Here is a 17,645-nt window from a genome sequence, read left to right as displayed (position 1 = left end):
AAACCATATTCATGTATTTTTCCTTGCTAATCATATGTAATTCTAATGTACTTGATTGCTCCTTGATCCCCCTGTAGAAAAATTTAAAATTTTGGCTGGTTTGGGATGAGAAAGAGAATAGTAGCCCCTGACATTCAGGAGCCCATTTGGCATTATCAGCTGGCCTTGGTGTTGCTACAAGCTGAGCTGGCAGCTACAGAAAAGCTTTGGTATTCTCCTGTTGAATATGAATACTTTCAGAGAACATCAACATCAGACAAGGCCAGTCTATGACCACGATGGATCAAGACAAAAACAAGACCACTCCGTAACCACATCTGAACACAGACTGAACATGAACACTGTCTCAGTTATAAAATGTCAAACATCCCCCTCTCCTCGCTCAGAGGAGTGACAGCTGCTTCTCTCCCAATTACAGCTGTAGCTTTACATTAATCCAGCAGTCACCAACCGGTGGTCCACGGACCACTGGTGGTCCGTGAGGTCTGAAATGTTGGCGACTGCTGGTTTAAGGAAACCTTTGGAACAGCAGTCACCAACCGGTGGTCTGCAGACCACTGGTGGTCTGTGAGGTCTGAAAGGTTGGCAACTGCTGCGCTAGTCTATCTATCTATATATAGATAGTGACCAGAACGGCAGAACAACCAGAATGACCAATGGCTATGATGAGCACTGTGGTAGCCAACCAGCCTGATCCAGGCCCCAATTGGCCCCCCCAGCCGGCCCCGCCCCTGATTGGCCCTCAACACCCTGATCGGGGGTGTGGCCAGCTGGCCAACCACCCACAGCCCCTCTCCCCAGCTGGCCCTACCCCCAATCACTCCCCCAACCCCGATCGGGGGCAGGGCCCACTGGCCAACTGCCCACAGCCCATCCCCCCAGCTGGCCAACCACCCTCAGCCCCTCCTCCCAGCCGGCCCTGCCCCAGATCAGCACCCAACACTCCAATCGAGGGTGGGGCTGGCCAGCCAACTGCCCGCAACCCCTCCCCACCCCGCCGGCCCAGCCCGATGGGCCCCCATTGGGGCGGGCCGGCTGGACCCCACCCAGGCATGAATTCATGCACCAGGCCTCTAGTCTATAAGTGAGTTTTATTGATACACAATCAGAGAAGTACCCCCCGTTTCTATAATAGCAACCAATCCAGAGCAAGGCCCCCCTTCCTTATGCCCTCCCCAAAATTACCTAACACAAGCTCCAAACTTATAGGTAAACCTCTTCTAACACCTGCTCACTTAGACATCCCGTGGTTACTAAGAGTGTGTGTTTTCCCTCACTGCAATGAGTAATAAACCAACTCGCTCAATTAAAAAAAATCCAGGTGACCTAAGAGATCAAATTATACTTTAAAATTTTATCTTTATATTGTTCAAAGCATAGAGATTCACACAGTACTACATAAATAATCAGCTCACCATAAGCTCAATGCCAATGAATACAAAGTTATTAAAATTATATTTCTGTGGTCAGTAGGTTTGATTATATAATTATATTCATAATAGATGGAAAAAATAAAATAACATTCTTAAATGCATTCATATCCCATAGGATCAACCTTTATCCTGCCACTTACTATAATAGAGTCATTTGCAAAATAGCAAACAAATTAGGCTAAATAGGAGCCATTGAAAAATGAAAAGAAATGAGAGCATAATTGTAGAGTCGATGTAAATGCTACTTAACATCTAGATAAAAGTCACATAAAAACATTGTCATTTGAAAATTTCTAACTAGTCTGACTTTTTACAACAGCATCTAATGATAGATTATATACAATAGCAACAACAGCATATAAACTATGAAATACCAAATTTAAATTAATAATGAAGCAATAGGTGCCTGGTGTAATTAGAAAGAGCCCCAGGCCAGGAGATCCAGGGCCTGGGCTCAGTTCTAGGATGAAATTAATTTGCTTTTAGTCATAGGCATAGGCTGCTAGTGGTAAAATGTCATTCGTAATCAGCTAGCCAAACTTCACCTTACAGTCAAGAAAATTGAGGCTCAGAGAGAGAAAGAGACCAAGCCACAATCACAGTTAGTTAGCTATGTGAAAATAAAAATAAAAACCTCCTTTAAAATCATCAGAGTTGGGAAGCCCTAAAGAGAGAGCTCTCACACACAGTCACCCACTGCCTTCTGCAGACTCCAGCCTGAAGAAGCATACTTTGTACTCCCCAACAGGAAGAGGCTTACTTTATTACTCCTGCAGGAAAAAGGGAGATTTTTCTCCTTGCCCAGCAACAACCCAGCCAATGAGAAATGCCACAATTCCGCCAAGAAGAAGCCATCTCCACCCTGAAGTCTCACTCTCCTCCAGTGAACTTTTGCTTATTACCTCCCCTCCCTACTTCCTTCTCTGTCTCTATAAAGCAACACTCCCCTCCTTTGTTCTCTGCACTTGCCTATGGTTTCCTGTAGCTTGCAGGTCCAAAATTGCAATTGCTCTGCCATTTCTGAATAAACTCATTTTCACTGGTAAAAGAACTGGCTATTGTATTTTTAAGTTTAACATTACATGACAGTTCCAGGGCCTTCAGCACACAACCTCAGAACCCTGGCACCTGGCCCACTTCTTGTAAACAATTCCTCATTTATAGAAAAGAACAAATCCAGATTTGCTTCTTCCTTGTGGAGGTGCTGGGATGATGACGGCAACTAATTGGTGTGAGTGAACAGGTGCTTGTTTATATTTAAATGAATCCAATAAAATAGTCTTTGGAAGGTGGGTGTGTTATCAGGCAAAATTATGCTTGGGTGTTTGCATAATTCTGCCAATGCCAGGAGTTTTAATCAAGTAGAACTGTGTTTCTCAATTGGCATTTTAGGTAGAACATTCTCTCCAGTGTGCAGTTGCCCTTCCCACATTGCAGGATGTAAAATCCTAGTTGGCCCCCAGCTTCCCAATAGCAGCAGCACCTCCCACTTAGGGCTGGCCCTAGAGCAAGGTGATTTAAAACATCAAAATTAATGCAAAAATATCCACGATGCCGCCAAAACCGGTTTGGCTCAGTGGATAGACCATCGGCCTGTGGACTGAAATGTCCCAGGTTCAATTCCGGTCAAGGGCATGTACCTTGGTTGCGGGCACATCCCCAGTAGGGGGTGTGTAGGAGGCAGCCGATCAATGTTTCTAACTCTCTGTCCCTCTCCCTTCCTCTCTGTAAAAAATCAATAAAATATATTTAAAATATATATATATATATCCATGGTGCCAAATGTTAAATAAAGATGGAATCAGTATTACTTAATTTTCCCTTTTGCCTCTGGCTCTAATATAACTAAGCATAGCAGTTACTGATCCTGTCTTTATTTAAAATGTTGGCATTTTTCCCAGCGGCATGGCTCAATGGTTGAGCAATCAACAAATGAACCACAGTTTGATTCCCGGTCAGGGCACATGCCTGGGTTGCAAACTTGATCCCCAGTGTGGGGCATGCAGGAGGCAGCTTATCCATGATTCTCTCTCTTCATTGATGTTTCTAGCTCCCTCTCCCTTCCTCTCTGAAATCAATAAAACCATATTTAAGTTGGCATTTTGTTCATCATGAATTGTTTGCATTATTTTGATTTTTATATTTCATTAAAATATTATCTGGCTTGATTACTGAGTTTTGGGGTGCCCCTTAAATTTTACACCCAAGGCAAGTGCCTCATTCACCTCACCTAGTCCAGTGCTGCTCCTAGTCATTGTAACAACCCCAAACACCTTCCCACATTTCTAAAGGCCTCCTTGGGCTGAGAATATCTGAAATAGGGATTGATTTTTTTCTCATATAACAAGAAGTCCAGGAAAAGACAGCCTGGGCCTGGAAATAGTGGCTCCATGATGGCAGCAGAACCCCAGATCTCCTTTATATTGGCAGCACTCACAAGGTGGCTGCTGTGCCCTGAGGAATTATGTCCTAGTTCCAGACAGAAAAACAAAGGTAGGGCAAAGGGCAGGAAAAATTATCAGCTGAGCCTGACTCTTTTAATTAAAAAAAAAACTTTCCCAGGAGTCACACCTAATAAATCTTAACTCATATATCACTGGCCAGAGTGAGTCACGTGACGGGCCCTAGCTGCAAGTAGCCTGGGGCAGTGAACTTGCAAGTGGTCACATCTCTGGCATGAATAAAACTGGTGTTCTCTCCTTGAGATGAAGGGGGTTCAGAGAATAAAAGATAAACAGCTAGAAATGGCTGCCATAGGGGCCATATCCTATATAATAAAGATGTAATATGCAAATGGTCATTGCACCGTGAAGCATAACGACCGACCAGGTAACAACCGGATCACAGATCAGCAGGAGGGTGGGGCAGCAAGCTACAAGCAGGCAGCGGAGAGCTACAGGAGGGGGCAGGACAGCAAGCTATGGGGGTTTGGGAGGGCGGATGGAACTACAGGAGGGCAGGGCAGCGGGCGGAGAGCTACAGGAGGGTGGTAGTGAGCTACTGGCTACAAGCGGGCAGCAGAGAGCTACAGGAGGGGGCAGGACAGCAAGCTATGAGGGGTTGGGGGAGGGGGAGGGCAGAGCTACAGGAGGGCGGGGCAGCAGGCAGAGAGCTACTGGAGGGCAGCAGAGAGCTACTGGCGAGCTACTGGCGCACAGATTCATGCACAGGGCTACTAGTAGGATAATAAACACTGGCTCTTTTTGGTGACTGCAAATAGTATCGTCTCTGCTTGTAATTTGATGGTCAGCCTGAACAGATGTTGTCTGAAGCTAGGCTCCACAGAAGCAGAGCCTGAAATGGATTTAGGTGCATGTGATTTGTTATGGACATACTCATAGGAGAAACCTGGAAGGGAGTGAGGGGGGGCAGCCAAGCAAGGATGCATTCCCATGTGAAGTTTGGCTTTGGCTGGATGCACAGGGACTATGAGCCTATCCTATATAATAAAAGGCTAATATGCAAATCAACCAACGGTGGAGCGACCAGTCACTATGATGCGCACTGACCACCAGGGGGCAGATGCTCAACTCAGGAGCTGCCCTCTGGTGGCCAGTGTGCTCCCACAGGGGGAGCACTGCTCAGCCAGAAGCTGGGCTCACGGCTGGCGAGCACAGTGGTGGTGGCAGGAGCCCCTCCTGCTTCTGCAGCAGTGCTAAGGATGTCCGACTGTCGGCTTAGGTGGGGAGTGGGCCTGAGCGGTCAGTGGGACAACCCCTGAGGGCTCCCAGACTGTGAGAGGGCACAGGCTGGGCTGAGGGACCCTCCCCCCAAGTGCACAAATTTCGTGCACCGGGCCTCTAGTATCAGAATAAAGAGTTGCCACCTTGAAGAAGCAAACTCTTTACCCTTGACAAATCAGTCAACCATTTTCTACCCGTTCTTGTGGTAAAGGGGCAGTGTAACCTCCCAGGCTTCTCTGGGTGGTGTAATGCCCATTGGCCAAGAGCAACACTCCATAAGGGAATTAAAAATGTAAACTGTTTGCCAAAGCACTTGCTTCAGTTAGGGCGGGCAGATGCCCTACCATTAATGTGGATCTGGATGGGTGCCAAGAGCATCTACTACAAATACTAATTTTGATACACTTTCCAAGGAACTGCCTTTATTTCCACTTTTCACTGTTTGAGAATGTAACCCTGGATATATTGCTATGGTTAAAAACTATTGGAAAAACTGGCAGCAAGTTGAAAATGTCTCATTTTTTAAGAAAAATGATTAACAGGTGTTGACTTGTTTTGTTGAACCACGAATCTAGAAAGTGCTTTTTAATTTGCTAAGGGTATTAACCAGGATCCAGTCTGTAGTTCACAATCTCATCATAGCATGTAAATATTTCATAGTCTTAGTGTCTCATTTAAAACTCAATGAATATTTCATTGAAGTTGACCAATAAAATAACTGAAAGAATTATGTTGCATTTAGTTAGGCTTGAAATGAGCAAGCTCTTCATTTTCTCAAGTACTTGGAAGCTAAAATTATTCCAACTTCATGAAATATTCTACATAATTTTATAAGTAACTAAAGGTCTGCAAAATAAGCTTGAAAGGGTACATATTACATATTGAGAAAAACATAAAATAAAAGGAATTTTCAACTTCAAATTCAAGAGAATAGTTAAATATTTTGTGATCTACAACAGTACTTAATCAGCAGTGAATTATTTCAACTATTGTAAATAATCCTCTTTTTGACACTAGAAGTAAAAGTAGAATCTTTGGCCCTTGCAAATTAAATATTCTAGAATGATGATGTGCAAACACCTATAAGGTTGATATTAACAGAAAATCATAAATAATCCACCCAAGTACATTAGCCCAGAAATTGGTTCTGAACTCTGGGTCCAGCACTGAGCCAGGTACTGAAAATAATTTTTTAAGAGAGAGAAGGATTGGTCCATGTTCAAAGTAGGGATGGTTTCCCAAGAAAGAAGCTTCCCTGCAGTCTGTTAGATCTCCATAAGTGTCAGAACTGGCCTTCAAAAGATAATGTGCTCTAAGCGACGGACCCTAATGCTGAAGACACAGGATACGTCACTTCTACCAAATTTGAAAACATTTTCAATGGAATCAAAGTATTGCCAACCAACCCATGTTAAAAAACCACCTGGTAAATAGCATACTAAAGTCTGAATTCTTTATCTAGTCCTGAATTATGTTTTAATTACAGGACCTAAATAATCTAAACAGGCTCTGTTTTGGAGAACAGAACATGGGGCAGTGAACAGGGTTGTCAATAAATAAAGCAATGAGAAATGACTGGTCACCTTGGGGTCTTTTCCTTTCGATCTTAGTCCCTTTTTTATTTTTATTTTTTATTTTTTTTTTTAAATTTCTTTATTGATTAAGGTGTCACATATTTGTCCTCATCCCCCCATTCCCATCCCACCCCTCTCCCCACGCATGCCCCAATCCCCTGTTGAACTTAACCGTTGGATAGGGTTATATGCATGCATACAGGTCCTTTGGTTGAACTCTCCCCCTCCCCCCACCCTCCCCCTACCCTCCCCTATCCTCCCTCTGAGGCCCGATAGTCCGATCGATGCCTCCTTGCTTCTGGTTCTGTTCTTGTTCCTCAGTCTATTTTGTTCATCATTTCCTCTAGATGAACGAGATCATATGTCACTAGATATATACTAATAAGAACTGAATGTGAGACGAGCAATAATATTTATGCTGACAGGCAAATGAATCAATCTGTAGCGAGCTTCCCCCTGGACCAACAGTTCTTTTGAGACCCAATTTCGATGTCCAGTAGTTCCTTATGTGTACATGTCAGCACTGACCCCTCAGCTCTGGATGGTGGACAAATGGTGGTAATGGAGGTCCGACTCCCTCTGGTTTGGTCTCGGCCGAACCCAGGGGCACGGCGTCACCTGGACTAAGGGCACGTGGCCTCACCCATACCCAAGGGGCGCGTGGTCTCACCCGGGCCTGGGACCCAGCCTCACCCGGATGGATCCAGGGGCGCACGGCCTCACCCGGACCCAGGATCTGGCTTCACCCGTACCCAGGGATGCTTGGCCTCTCCCAGACCCAGGGGCACGTGGCCTCACCCGGGCTTAGTTGCACAAGGCCTCACCTGGATCCAGGGACACATGGTCTCTCCCGGACCCAGGGACGCTTGGCCTCTCCCCGACCCAGGGCCACTTGGGCTCACCCGGGCCTAGGTGCACGAGGCCTCACCTGGATCCAGGGACACATGGTCTCACCCGGACCCAGGGACGCTTGGCCTCTCCCCGACCCAGGGCCACTTGGGCTCACCCGGGCCTAGGTGCACGAGGCCTCACCCGGATCCAGGGACACATGGTCTCACCCGGACCCAGGGATGCTTGGCCTCTCCCAGACCCAGGGCCACTTGGGCTCACCCGGGCCTAGGTGCACGAGGCCTCATCCGGATCCAGGGACACATGGTCTCACCCGGACCCAGGGACGCTTGGCCTCTCCCCGACCCAGGGCCACTTGGGCTCACCCGGGCCTAGGTGCACGAGGCCTCACCCAGATCCTGGGACACATGGTCTCACCCGGACCCAGGGACGCTTGGCCTCTCCCAGACCCAGGGCCACTTGGGCTCACCCGGGCCTAGGTGCACGAGGCCTCATCCGGATCCAGGGACACCTGGTCTCACCCGGACCCAGGGACGCTTGGCCTCTCCCAGACCCAGGGCCACTTGGGCTCACCCGGGCCTAGGTGCACGAGGCCTCATCCGGATCCAGGGACGCATGGTCTCACCCGGACCCAGGGACGCTTGGCCTCTCCCAGACCCAGGGCCACTTGGGCTCACCCGAGCCTAGGTGCACGAGGCCTCACCCGGATCCAGGGACACATGGTCTCACCCGGTCCCAGGGATGCTTGGCCTCTCCCAGACCCAGGGCCACTTGGGCTCACCCGGGCCTAGGTGCACGAGGCCTCACCCGGATCCAGGGACACATGGTCTCACCCGGACCCAGGGACGCTTGGCCTCTCCCCGACCCAGGGCCACTTGGGCTCACCCGGACCTAGGTGCACGAGGCCTCACCCGGATCCAGGGACACATGGTCTCACCCGGACCCAGGAACGTTTGGCCACTCCCAGACCCAGGGCCACTTGGGCTCACCCGGGCCTAGGTGCACGAGGCCTCACCCAGATCCAGGGACACATGGTCTCACCCGGACCCAGGGACGCTTAGCCTCTCCCAGACCCAGGGGCACGTGGCCTCACCCGGGCCTAGGTGCACGAGGCCTCATCCGGATCCAGGGACACATGGTCTCACCCGGACCCAGGGACGCTTGGCCTCTCCCAAACCCAGGGCCACTTGGGCTCACCCGGGCCTAGGTGCACGAGGCCTCATCCGGATCCAGGGACGCATGGTCTCACCCGGACCCAGGGACGCTTGGCCTCTCCCAGACCCAGGGCCACTTGGGCTCACCCGGGCCTAGGTGCCCGAGGCCTCATCCGGATCCTGGGACACATGGTCTTACCCGGACCCAGGGACGCTTGGCCTCTCCCAGACCCAGGGCCACTTGGGCTCACCCGGGCCGAGGTGCACGAGGCCTCACCCGGATCCTGGGACACATGGTCTCACCCGGACCCAGGGATGCTTGGCCTCTCCCAGACCCAGGGCCACTTGGGCTCACCCGGGCCTAGGTGCACGAGGCCTCATCCGGATCCAGGGACACATGGTCTCACCCGGACCCAGGGACGCTTGGCCTCTCCCCGACCCAGGGCCACTTGGGCTCACCCGGGCCTAGGTGCACGAGGCCTCACCCAGATCCAGGGACACATGGTCTCACCCGGACCCAGGGACGCATGGCCTCTCCCAAACCCAGGGCCACTTGGGCTCACCCGGGCCTAGGTGCACGAGGCCTCATCCGGATCCAGGGACTCATGGTCTCACCCGGACCCAGGGACGCTTGGCCTCTCCCAGACCCAGGGCCACTTGGGCTCACCCAGGCCTAGGTGCACGAGGCCTCATCCGGATCCAGGGACACATGGTCTCACCCGGACCCAGGGCTTAGTCCCTTTTTCAGATATTCAAATGGATATTTGTCAACTGTCAATATGCAAATATATATGTGTGATATGTATATAAATATACACATTAAGAAGTTCAGACTCTTCTCTAATAATAGTACCTCTTTCTTTCACATCTACAACTCTTGCCATGGCACCCTTTGGTTCTCAGGGGTGGGGGATCATAATTATCATGGAGAAAAGAAAAGAAGGCATCTTTCTGTTGCTATCTAAAGGGACATTCAAAATCAAACAAAATTATTTAGTTAATGGCAACTCACTAAGCAAAAGTGACAGCCTTACCAGACTCTTAGTATCTATAGAAGAAAAGCTTAGAGAGGAGATGAGAGGAAGGTTGGTAAAATACCATATGATTTCACTTATTTGTGGAGTCTAAAAAACAATATAAGTGAACAAATAAAACAGAAACAGACTCATAGACACAGAGAACAGACTGATGGTTGCCAGGGCGGGGGTAGGGGGTGGTTGAAGGACTAGGTGAAAAAAAAGTAGAGGGATTGAGAAGTACAGATTGGTAGTTACAAAACAGTCATGGGGATATAAAGTACAGTCAATGATATTGTAATAACTGTATGGTGCCAGGTTCTTGAGTATGGCTTTTGAGAAAAACTAGCCTTAACATTTACATTGAGGACTCTTATTTTCTCAAATCTGCTTAATATTTAGTACATATAACATTTTAAGACTGCATTTCTCCCAATGTTATGTGACTTACGTGTTTATCAAAAGCAACCCAGGATGGTACTGCACTTCCCAACCCTGAAGGATATGAACTGTAATTCGGCTTCTTCTTTGGCCCATGAGGCAACATTTCACGTCTTCCATGTTTAGCTTCAGACACCAAAATTCTTTGGTACTTATCCTCTCCCACCTGTGAACACAAGAAACAGCATAAAATGACCAAGCTTATTCTTTAAGATTTGTCTTATTTGTCTTAAAAGGTAAACACATTTTCTGTCATTTCTTTTTCCCATTACAAAATGCATATTAGAGTGGCAAATAATTATGATCAATCTTTCTCCATAAAGTTGTGTCACATTTTAAATTCATTTAAACAAATTCAAAACTTAGAAAAGCAATGAGAATAAACCCAATGCTCCATGCTATTTAAAACACTTAGAAATAGCTATTACCGCAAGTGAACATTTAGAACCTTAATCTGCTAATTGGCATATTCTACTTATTTGCAGAGTGAAAAGGGGGCGGGGTGGAAGGGATAACTTACACATTTTCCTTCAGAGTAAAAATGTAAGTTATCTCATAGAAGTCTAACATTCTTTTCACCAAAACAGAGAATAAAGACTTTTGCTCATTGAAATAAATATAACAGGATATTCCTCAGAGCTGATGTTCTCCACCTAATTGTAGAGCCTTGCCCTCCCTCTTCCTCATTCCTCTCCCATCTTTTCTGGGGATCTGGGCAGAGAAGTAAAAGCCCGGAGTATGCTACAGGGACTAACAAAGATGTGGACCAATATCAGCTCACATACGCTGCTAGTAGGAAAGTGAAGCAGAAGAATCCCTCTGAGTTATGACAATACCTAGCAAACTGAAAGGTGTATAAGCCTTATAGGCTACCAAGTCCACCTCTAAATATTTTTTGCATTGTGCACAAGGAGCTATATATTGGATTTGTTATAGCAGTGTTTTATGAGTGAAAAATAGGAAACAATCTAAATGTCCATCAGTAGCATAAAAGATACCTCAATGGTGTTCTCTTTATAAAATGGAATATTAATAGAGGTGTAAATTACGTATATCAATATGAACAAATCTCAAAAAATTTCAAGCAAAAAATAGGTAGTAAAGGGGAACATAAAACCTGATAATTCCTCATATATAAAGCCTGAAAATATTCAAAAAATACAGTATTATTATCGATAATATAGACATAAAAATGATAAATAGAAAATTAAGATAATATAATATCTATGACAATACAATATCTGATACAATAAATAGCATATGTCATATCAAAGTGAACTCTGACATACTCCATAGCCCTGCATAAAAATATAACATTTTAGATACAACTGAAGCCCTCTATCAGAGCTGATGCCCTTGCCTCCATCTTCAGAGGTAATCATTATCCTGAATTTGCTGCCTGAACTTGAACACTTTGTCAGGACTGTATACAGCCAGGGCAATTGCCTCTTGCAAAACATGATGCACTGGCAGGGAAGTCTGAGTGGAAATTCAAAAAGACTTTGTCTCTTTGTTTGTGTTTTCTTGTTTCAAGGCAGCCTACTGAATGAGAAAATATATTTGCAAATCATATATCTGATAAGGGGCTAATCTAAAATACATAAAGAACTCATATAACTTAACAGAAAAAATAAATCCAAGTTAAAAATAGATCTGAGAAGACATTTTTCCAAAAAAGACATACAAATGGCCAACAAATATATGAAAAGATGCTCAACATCACTAATTATCAGGGAAATGCAAATTAAAACCACAACGAGATATCACCTCACACCAGTGGAATGGCTATTATCCTATCTAATAAAGAGGGAATATGGTAATTGACCATCACTCCATCACAAAGATGGCTGCACCCATAGCTGAGGCCAAGTTCCCATAAGGAGCCTTAACGAGCAATCAGCAGGGACCTGAGGCTACGCCCTCCCCCGCCCCCGTGGGACTTGACAGGGGACCTGAGGCCATGCCCTCCCACCCGGCAGGGCTTGACATGGGACCTCAGGCCATGCCCCCTGCCCTGGCGTCAGGCTGGAGGACCTCAGGCCATGCCCCCTGCCCTGGCACCAGGCCGGGGGACCTCAGGCCACACCCCCAACCCGGTGGGGCTTGACGGGGACCTCAGGCGGCTACCCCCGCCCCGGCACCAGGCCAGGGGACCTGAGGCCATGCCCCCCACCCGGCGGGGCTTGACGGGGGACCTCAAGGTGCACTTCCCGTCCTGGTGCTGAGCTAGGGGACCTCAGGCTGCTCCCCCCACCCCAGCGCCAGGCCAGGGAACCTCAGGCCACGCCCCCACCAGGTGGGGCTTGACAGGGGACTTCAGGCCACGCCCCCCACCCCGGCACCAGGCCAGGGGACCTGAGACTGCGCCCCCCTGCCTGGTGGGGCTTGACAGGGGACCTCAAGGTGCACCCCCAGTGCTGGGTCGGGGGAACTCAGGCTGCACCCCCCGCCCAGCGGGGTTTGACGGGGGACCTGAGGCTGTGCTCCCCTGCCAGTGGGGCTTGATGGGGACCTGAGGCTGCACCCCCTTCCCAGTGCCAGGCCGGGGGACCTGAGGCTGCGCCCTCCAGCCTGGTGGGGATTGACGGGGGACCTCAGGCCATGCCCCCCACCCAGCAGGGCTTGACAGGGGATCTCAGGCCATGTCCCCCCACCTGGCAGGGCTTGATGGGGGACCTCAAGGCACACCCCCGCCCCATCTGGGGAACCTCAGGCCACACACCCCGTCCTGGCGCTGGGCCAGGGGACCTGAGGCTACGCCCGCTGCCCAGCGGGGCTTGACAAGGGTGGGACTGGCCAGGTCTGGATCTAGCCCAATGGGGGGGGGTGGCCAGGTCTGGGTCTCACGTGATTTTGAGGTGCATGTGGGTGGGTGGGGACTTGACTCTGGGTCCCCCTTTTAATGTGCATGAATTTCGTGCACTGGGCCACTAGTCAAAAAATAACAAGCATTGGCAAGGATATGGAAAAAGGGGAACCCTCATGCACTGTTGGTAGGAATATAAATTGGTGCAGCCACTATGGCATACCATATGAAGGTTCCTCAAAAAAAAAAAAAACTAAAAATAGAACTACCATGTGATCCAGCAATTCCACTCTTGGTTATTTACCTGAAAATGAAAACATTAATTTGAAAAATATATACATCCCCATGTTCAAATAGCAGCATTATTTACAATAACCAAGACATGGAAACAACCTAAGTGTCCACCAATAGGTGAATAGATAAAGCAAATGTGGTACATATAATGGAACAAAAGTGGACATTTGAGGGCATTATGCTAAGTGAAATATGTCAGACAAAGACAAATATGATATGACCTCACTTATATTTGAAATCTGAAAAACAATTAGCTCACAGATACACAGAGAAGATTGGTGGTTACAAGAGGTGAAAGGTTTGGGGTGGTGGGTGAAATGAGCAAAGGCGGCTCAACGGTACAAACTTCCCATTATAAAATAAGTAAGTCATAGGATGTAATGTACAGCATAGTGACCATAGTGAGCAATACTGTATTGTAAGTATACACTTGCTAAGAGAGTAAATCTTAAAAGTTCTCATCACAAGAAAAAGAATTTTGTAGCTATGTATGATGTCAGATGTTAACTAGATATGGTGGTGATTTTGCAATATATACAAATATCAAATCATTACATTATACACCCGCAACTAACATAATGTTATATATCAATTAGACCTCAATGAAAATAATAAATAAACAATATTAAAAGGCAAAGATCCATTTCCTCTTGTAGTGAAGGCAGCCTAGAAGAACAGGAAAGGGCCTGAGCAGCCCTGCCCGGGGGAGTCCAGCCACAACAGCTGCTCTGAGCACATAACCAGCCCAGCTCAAGCTGCAGGAGGAAAGCTAGAGGCAATGCTTAGGATGATGAGCTGCAGCCTAGTTCTTTCCCTTAGAGAATCCATTGACACCACCTCAACCAGTCTCCCCACCCCCTGTCACACTCACAACCACACACACACTCAGGTTACCACAAGTTGGTCCCAAATCACCATAGCAAAGCAAACGTTGGCATGGTTAAAATGAATGTTGGAATACATAATTTTATAGCAATATTTATTCCCTCTTTTAAAGCAAGTATTTTGGGAGTAATCACAAACTCACCTCAGTTCAAACTAGTAAATATTTCTAAAGCATTTACTATATTACTAGATTTGTTCCAGATATACTAGTTAAAATAAACATAAGACTCACAACCCTTGCCCTAAAGAAGAAACCTACAATTTTACTTATAAGGCAAGATTTAGATATATAAAAGAATTTTAAAACTTTAAAAAAAAAACCAGTATGACTACCATTTCTGACCACTTACCATGAGCTAGACTCTTCACTAAGGGCTTTATATGTATTATCTAACTTCACCATCACAAAACTAGTTTATAGGTGTTATTACTGACATGTTACCAATGAGGAAACCAAGGCAGAGAGAGATAGACTAGCATATCCACAATTTCATGGTAACTAGTGGAGCCTGCATATGAACCGAAATTCCATTTCTGCACTATCAGAATATTAACTTAAAATTTCCTTATTTAATTTAAATTCTTTATTGTTTAAAGTCTTACATAAGTCTTCTTTTCCTCCAATTGACCTCTCCCCGGCCTCCCAAACCCCCCAGCACATACCCTCACTCCCCCTCACCACCCCCCTTGTCTGTGTGCGTTGGTTTTGCTGACATGCATGCATACAAGTCCTTTGGTTGATCTAAATTTCAATTCAAAATTCTATACTTTGAAAACTTATTGCTTGAGGATTTGTTTAGTATAATGTAAAATTCCATAAGGCATCTGTTTCAAATGTTTGCCCTTCCTGACACACACAAACTTGAGATCTGGCCATTATAATCTCTTAGGATCACATGTCAACCTGCCCTTTGCCCTAGTGACTGTGAAGTGGTGGTCATTCTCACTCCAAAGATAATAGGCAAATGTCTTGGCAAATGATAATGTCAGAAACATAGCATCCCCAGATCCAGGGCCCCCTGTTATCTCAACCCCTGGGGTCCCATCCCATTATGACACTGCTCCTGGAAAAACAGCAGCCAAATCCAGACCCCCTTGATGTTTCACATCCGATTAATAGCTGATACAACTACCACTTCTGTGTTGCTAAAGACTGGAAGAGTGCCCTAGCTGGTTTGGCTCAGTGGATAGAGCATCAACCTTCGGACTGAAGGGTCCCAGGTTTGATTCTTATCAAGGGCACATTTCTGGGTTGTGGGCTTGATCCCCAGTGTGGGGCATGCAGGAGGCAGCCCTATCAATGATTCTCTCTCATCATTGATGTTTCTCTCTCTCGTTCTCACTCTCCTTTCCTCTCTGAAATCAATAAAAATATTTTTTAAATGAAGATTGGAAGAGCAGTTTTATCACATGCTTGGATTGATTAATGAGTAATCAATAAGTTGTCAGGGCCACTATAGAAAACCATAAAGCTAACCCAAACTGAGAATTAGTCTGTAGTCATCAGCATGAGTTGTTTATTCACTTATTACCTCTCTTTCAGAGCTCCAGCATTCAGAGTCTCTTTGTTTCTTTCTAGGCTGCACTCCAAAACTCAGATGCTTAACAACCAAAGGACAAAAGCAGGAAGAGTGAGGTGCTTCTTAAGAACATGACAGCTCTTTAGAGCCACCATGAGCTAGAGATCTATCTTTACACATATGAATATCATTCCTGTAGCCATAATAGCTAACATGTGTGGCACTGTTCTAAGTACCTTAGAGGCATTAAATTATTTTAATTCTCAGAGCAGTTACCTGAGTATGTTTTATCATTATCCCCATATTATACATGGGAGACTCAGGCACAGAGAATTTAAGTAATTTTTCCAAGCTCACTCAACTAGTTTAAGTGATGAATCCAGGGCGTAAACTCAATGCCTGAGCCTTAGCATTAGGCCTCACATTCATTATTCCCTCTTAGAGGTGACAGACCTTCCCTTGTTTAAGTCATCAGAGTTTAATTAATACTTTTGCTTTTGACAAATCTAATCTAATAATAGACAAATATGCAAATTGACCGCACCTTTGCTACACCTAAGCCATGCCCACCAGACAAGCCACGCCCACCAACCCATCAGGACGAGTATGCAAATTACCCCAACAAAGATGGCGGCTAATTTGCATATCAAGACAGCGTCGAAAGAAGCCAAGAGCTGCAGAAGGGAGTAAAGCTTCGAAGAAGCAAGCAAGCCGGGGGGGGGGGGGGGGGGGGAGAAGGGAGGAGCGAAGTCAGGGCCGGGGGCGAAGGGAAAAGCAGGTGGGCTGGCGGAGAAGGCGGGGCGGGGTGACAAGGGCGTAGCAGAGGCAGGGCCGGGGGAGAAGGGAAAAGCAGGTGGGCTGGAGGAGAAGGCGGGGCGGGGCGACAAGGGCGGGGTGGAGGCGGGCCGGGGGCGAAGGGAAACGCGGGCGGGCTGGAGGAGAAGGCGGGGCGGGTGACAAGGGCGGAGCAGAGGCAGGGCCAGGGGAGAAGGGAAAAGCAGGCGGGCTGGAGGAGAAGGCGGGGCGGGCGACAAGGGCGGGGCGGAGGCGGGCCGGGGCGAAGGGAAACGCGGGCAGGCTGGAGGAGAAGGCGGGGCGGGCGACAAGGGAGGAGCGGAGGCGGGGCCGGGGGCGAAGGGAAAAGCAGGCGGGCTGGAGGAGAAGGCGGGGCGGGCGACAAGGGTGGAGCGGAGGCGGGGCCAGGGGCGAAGGGAAAAGCAGGCGGGCTGGAGGAGAAGGCGGGGCGGGCGACAAGGGCGGAGTGGAGGCGGGGTAGAGTGCAGCAGGAAATCCTATTGCAGGATTTTTCCTGCAACGGGAATGCTAGTATAATAATAAAATGACCACCATCATGACCTGGTATACCCAGACTCGATCCCTTAAAAGCAGGACAGATATTAGAGAGTGCTGTAGAAAGCCTTTTACAGCCACCAGCAGTTATTGAAAATTTGGGGACTGAAGAGAGCTAGCAATAATTTATATTTCAATATGTGTTAACAATATATTTCTAACTACTTTTTGCAGGTAATAGAAAATATAATGTAGAATTACCTAAAACTATCATTCTTAGGTCCTCTTACCTGATCAGGTTTGGGACTAGTTTGCTTCTGTTCCATGAATAGTTTATTATTTCTCCTTTTATATCATACTAGGGGCCCGGTGCACAAAATTCGTGCACTGGGGAGGGGTCCCTCAGCCCAGCCTGCCCCTTCTCACATACTGTTAGCCCTCAGGGGATGTCCTACTGATAGCTTAGGCCCGCTCCCCATTGGAAGTGGACCTAAGCCACAGTCTGGCCTCCCTTTGTGGGAGGCAACCAGGCTGATCAGGGGAAGGCGCCAGCCCCATCACCCCACTGCTACAGCCACTGCCAGTCACTGCAGCTGCCAAGGTATTTTCATCAACACAGACTCCAGTCCCTTCACCCATGAAAAAATGACAACTTTCTTTAAGCATTTTCCAGATGTGTCTTTCATAGGATATGACATTT

General features: G+C 47.4%; 1 protein-coding gene across 1 annotated transcript in view; it reads right to left on the bottom strand.

Moving 5' to 3' along the window:
- Nucleotides 1-17,271, bottom strand: part of EFHC2 (EF-hand domain containing 2) — a 150,792-nt gene extending 133,521 nt beyond the window's left edge. Inside the window, exons 1-2 of the mRNA XM_008153057.3 lie at nt 17,236-17,271; nt 10,161-10,316 (exon numbers count right to left, since the gene is read on the bottom strand). Of these exons, the coding sequence (XP_008151279.1) occupies nt 10,161-10,316; nt 17,236-17,271 (192 nt within the window). The remainder of the gene's footprint in view (nt 1-10,160; nt 10,317-17,235) is intronic.
- Between the last annotated feature and the right edge of the window lie 374 nt (nt 17,272-17,645).

The sequence above is a fragment of the Eptesicus fuscus genome, chromosome 1 (genome assembly GCF_027574615.1).
Source record: "Eptesicus fuscus isolate TK198812 chromosome 1, DD_ASM_mEF_20220401, whole genome shotgun sequence".
Lineage (NCBI taxonomy): Eukaryota > Metazoa > Chordata > Mammalia > Chiroptera > Vespertilionidae > Eptesicus > Eptesicus fuscus.
The sequence above is the reverse complement of the archived record's forward strand: the minus strand, read 5'-3'. Positions and strand labels throughout refer to the sequence as shown.